Source organism: Periophthalmus magnuspinnatus, chromosome 24 (assembly GCF_009829125.3).
Source record: "Periophthalmus magnuspinnatus isolate fPerMag1 chromosome 24, fPerMag1.2.pri, whole genome shotgun sequence".
NCBI classification, from domain to species: domain Eukaryota; kingdom Metazoa; phylum Chordata; class Actinopteri; order Gobiiformes; family Gobiidae; genus Periophthalmus; species Periophthalmus magnuspinnatus.
The window spans coordinates 2,619,162-2,621,987 of record NC_047149.1 but is presented as its reverse complement, the minus strand read 5'-3'; the positions used below and the strand labels follow the sequence as shown (position 1 = coordinate 2,621,987).

At 48.2% G+C, this 2,826-nt stretch overlaps 1 protein-coding gene across 1 annotated transcript in view; it reads left to right on the top strand.

Moving 5' to 3' along the window:
* The window catches only part of cfap61 (cilia and flagella associated protein 61), a 26,000-nt gene that overhangs the window by 10,205 nt on the left and 12,969 nt on the right, over positions 1-2,826 (top strand). Inside the window, 5 exon segments of the mRNA XM_055232380.1 lie at positions 220-447; positions 763-840; positions 1,143-1,352; positions 2,162-2,290; positions 2,482-2,612. Coding sequence (XP_055088355.1) covers positions 220-447; positions 763-840; positions 1,143-1,352; positions 2,162-2,290; positions 2,482-2,612 — 776 coding nt within the window.

Sequence of the window (2,826 nt, the reverse complement as noted above, 5' to 3'; positions counted from 1 at the left end):
GCAGGAGGAGCAGGAGGAGCCTGTGGCTGTAGGGGGCAGGAGGAGCAGGTTGAAGCCAGAGGAACAGATGGAGGTTGATGGAGCCACAGCTGTTTCTACTCTGCTCCAGCTCAAATCATGAGATCAGGCACTCACCCAAACACCACAGCAGGTCATTCATTCTGTGCTGCAGAAAAACATGAACCCAAACATTAGGTGAAGCTGCTGTGCCCTCTGCAGCACAGCATCATGCACAGCATCATGCACAGCATCATGCACAGCATCATGCACAGCATCATGCACAGCATCATGCACAGCAGCATGCACAGCAGCATGCACAGCAGCATGCACAGCAGCATGCACAGCAGCATGCACAGCAGCATGCACAGCAGCATGCACAGCAGCATGCACAGCAGCATGCACAGCAGCATGCATACAATCCACATCAATATTTGTCTTTTAGTCCTGGTTTTAGTCTTGGTTTAGTCTTGGTGTAGTTCTGGTTTAGTCCTGGTTTAGTCCTGGTCATATTCTTGGTTATAGTTCTGGTCCAGTCCTTAATTAACCCTGGTTTAGTCCCGGTTTAGTCACGGTCTAGTCCTGGATTAGTCTTGGTTTAGTCTTGGTTTAGTCCTGGTTTAGTCCTGGATTAGTCCTGGTTTAGTCCTGGTTTAGTCATGGTCTAGTCCTGGCTTAGTCCTGGCTTAGTCCTGATTTAGTCCTGATTTAGTCATGGTCTAGGGTCTTATTTAGTTCTGGGTGTTGTGTCTTTCTCTCTCTCAGAACAGAGTTCCTCTCCAGTGCTTCGTGGCTCAGGTCGGGACTCAACTGGTCGGGGTTGTGGTCATCAGAGACGAACAGGTCAGTACAATATTTATCCTACAGCTGCGGGGTCAACAGTCCTCTGTGTAATCTCCTGGCCTCTGTGAGAGCCTGTCCCTGTGTGTCAGATGCCCTCCCTATGTGCCTTATTCTGTGGAAATCTGCTAACCCTGTAGTTTAGACCTCTACAAACATGTTCCAAAATGCGTGATTCTTGGATTAGTTTAAATTCAGATTTCAGTCTCTCTCAGATGTGAATGCCCCTTGACACTTTGAGTGTCATTGTTGTTTTGTATACTTGAGTATTTGAAGCAGCAGTGTTAAAGAGGTTTATGTCTCAGGAGGTGGAGTTCCTTCGGGCTCACTACAACATAGAGAACTTCATCTACTTCAGTCACCACTCGTACCAGGAGCACGCCGCCCTCCTCCATTTTGTCCTGCGCTCGACTGTGCGCCACTGCTGCCACCTGCTGTTCAGAGAGGTGCTGCGACTAAGCCACAAGTCCTGCCTGTATCACCGAGAGTACCCCCCAAACAGTCCTGTCAAAAAGGTGAGCAGACCGGGTTTAAACCTGGTTTAGACTTGGTTTAGAACAAGTGTAGACCTGTGTAGACCCCACCCCCATCCCCCAAACAGCTCCATCAAACAGGTGAGGAGACTAGGTTTAGAGTTTAGACATAGGTTTATCACTGAGAGTACTGTCAAACACATGAGAAGTCCTGGGTTAGACCAGGTTTATACCAGGTTGAGCTTGGGTTTAGTTCTGGCTTTGACCTGGTTTAGGTTATTGGTGGTGTTTATATGTTCAGCTCATGTCCCTGGGGTACAGCGGTCTGGGGAGGGTAAGCAGCTGGCAGTCCTCCTCTCTAAATCCCATAATAATCTTTCAGGTCCTGCTAACGACCAGCGCTAACTAGAGGGTCCCAGGTGCTAACACAGAGGAGCCCAGTCACCAGGCCCTGGACCAACAGGCTAATGCTAACAGTCCCTAATGCTAATCCTAAGAAACTACAGCTCAGCACCATAGACTGTTTATGTGGGGTCTATGCTTCACTTGGGAAAAATGCGTGCGCAAAATCTGTGTAACTATCAGATGCAGATGTGTGACCTGGTTTATGATTAATATCGCAGTAATTGCTGGGCCTATCCACACAAAACAAAAACTGAGGCAACCCAACACACAGAATGCATGTTTGTTTTTTTGAGAAAGTGCTGCATACTGTGAAACATTCCAGACAAAGCAGTATCTCCATGGCAACACCTCCACCTGAAAAGTTGGATAGTTCACTTTTAACTTCAAACAGTCTCCAATGTGCTTATGTACTGATGATGTAATTGTTTAATGTTTTCTTTCCTCAGACTTCCTGTATAAACCCTCTGGACTTCCTCCTGGACCGTGCCGTTCCTGTCAAACCCCGACCTCAGATGGACTATCCCCTGGAGGAGCTGGGCATCAATGCGCCATCCAATCAGATCACAGACCCACAGGTGAGTCAGCAGATAAACATTTCTGATGCTACCCTCAGACTAAACACGTCTAACATCTCTAGTTGGACGTCTGTGTGTTTGGGGGCTGATGCTTGAGTCTCTCTTTCATCTGAGTTTTCAGTTTGTGTTTTGGTCCCTCCTCGGCCTCCATTCAGTTTGAGTTTTCAGTTTTATGTTTTGTCCCTCCTCAGGCCCCCTTTGCACTGCTCCTCAATCAGCAGAAAGCTCACTCTGGAACAGAAAGGTGGTGGTGAACGCACGGGATCACCGTCTGTGGAGCCTCAGAAACTGGACTGAGTCTACTCGAGACCCTCTGCTGCTGGTACTGGACCAGGACTAGACTAGGACCGGGCCAGGACTGGACTAGGACTGGATTAGGACCAGACCAGGACTGAACCAGGACTGAGCCAGGACTGGACTAGGACTAGACCAGGACCAGGCCAAGACTGGACTAGGGCTGAATCTATGTTCCCCATATTCTATAGACAGGGGAATATAGTTACCTCATTTTTATAAAGGACCTTTGTTGAAATGGT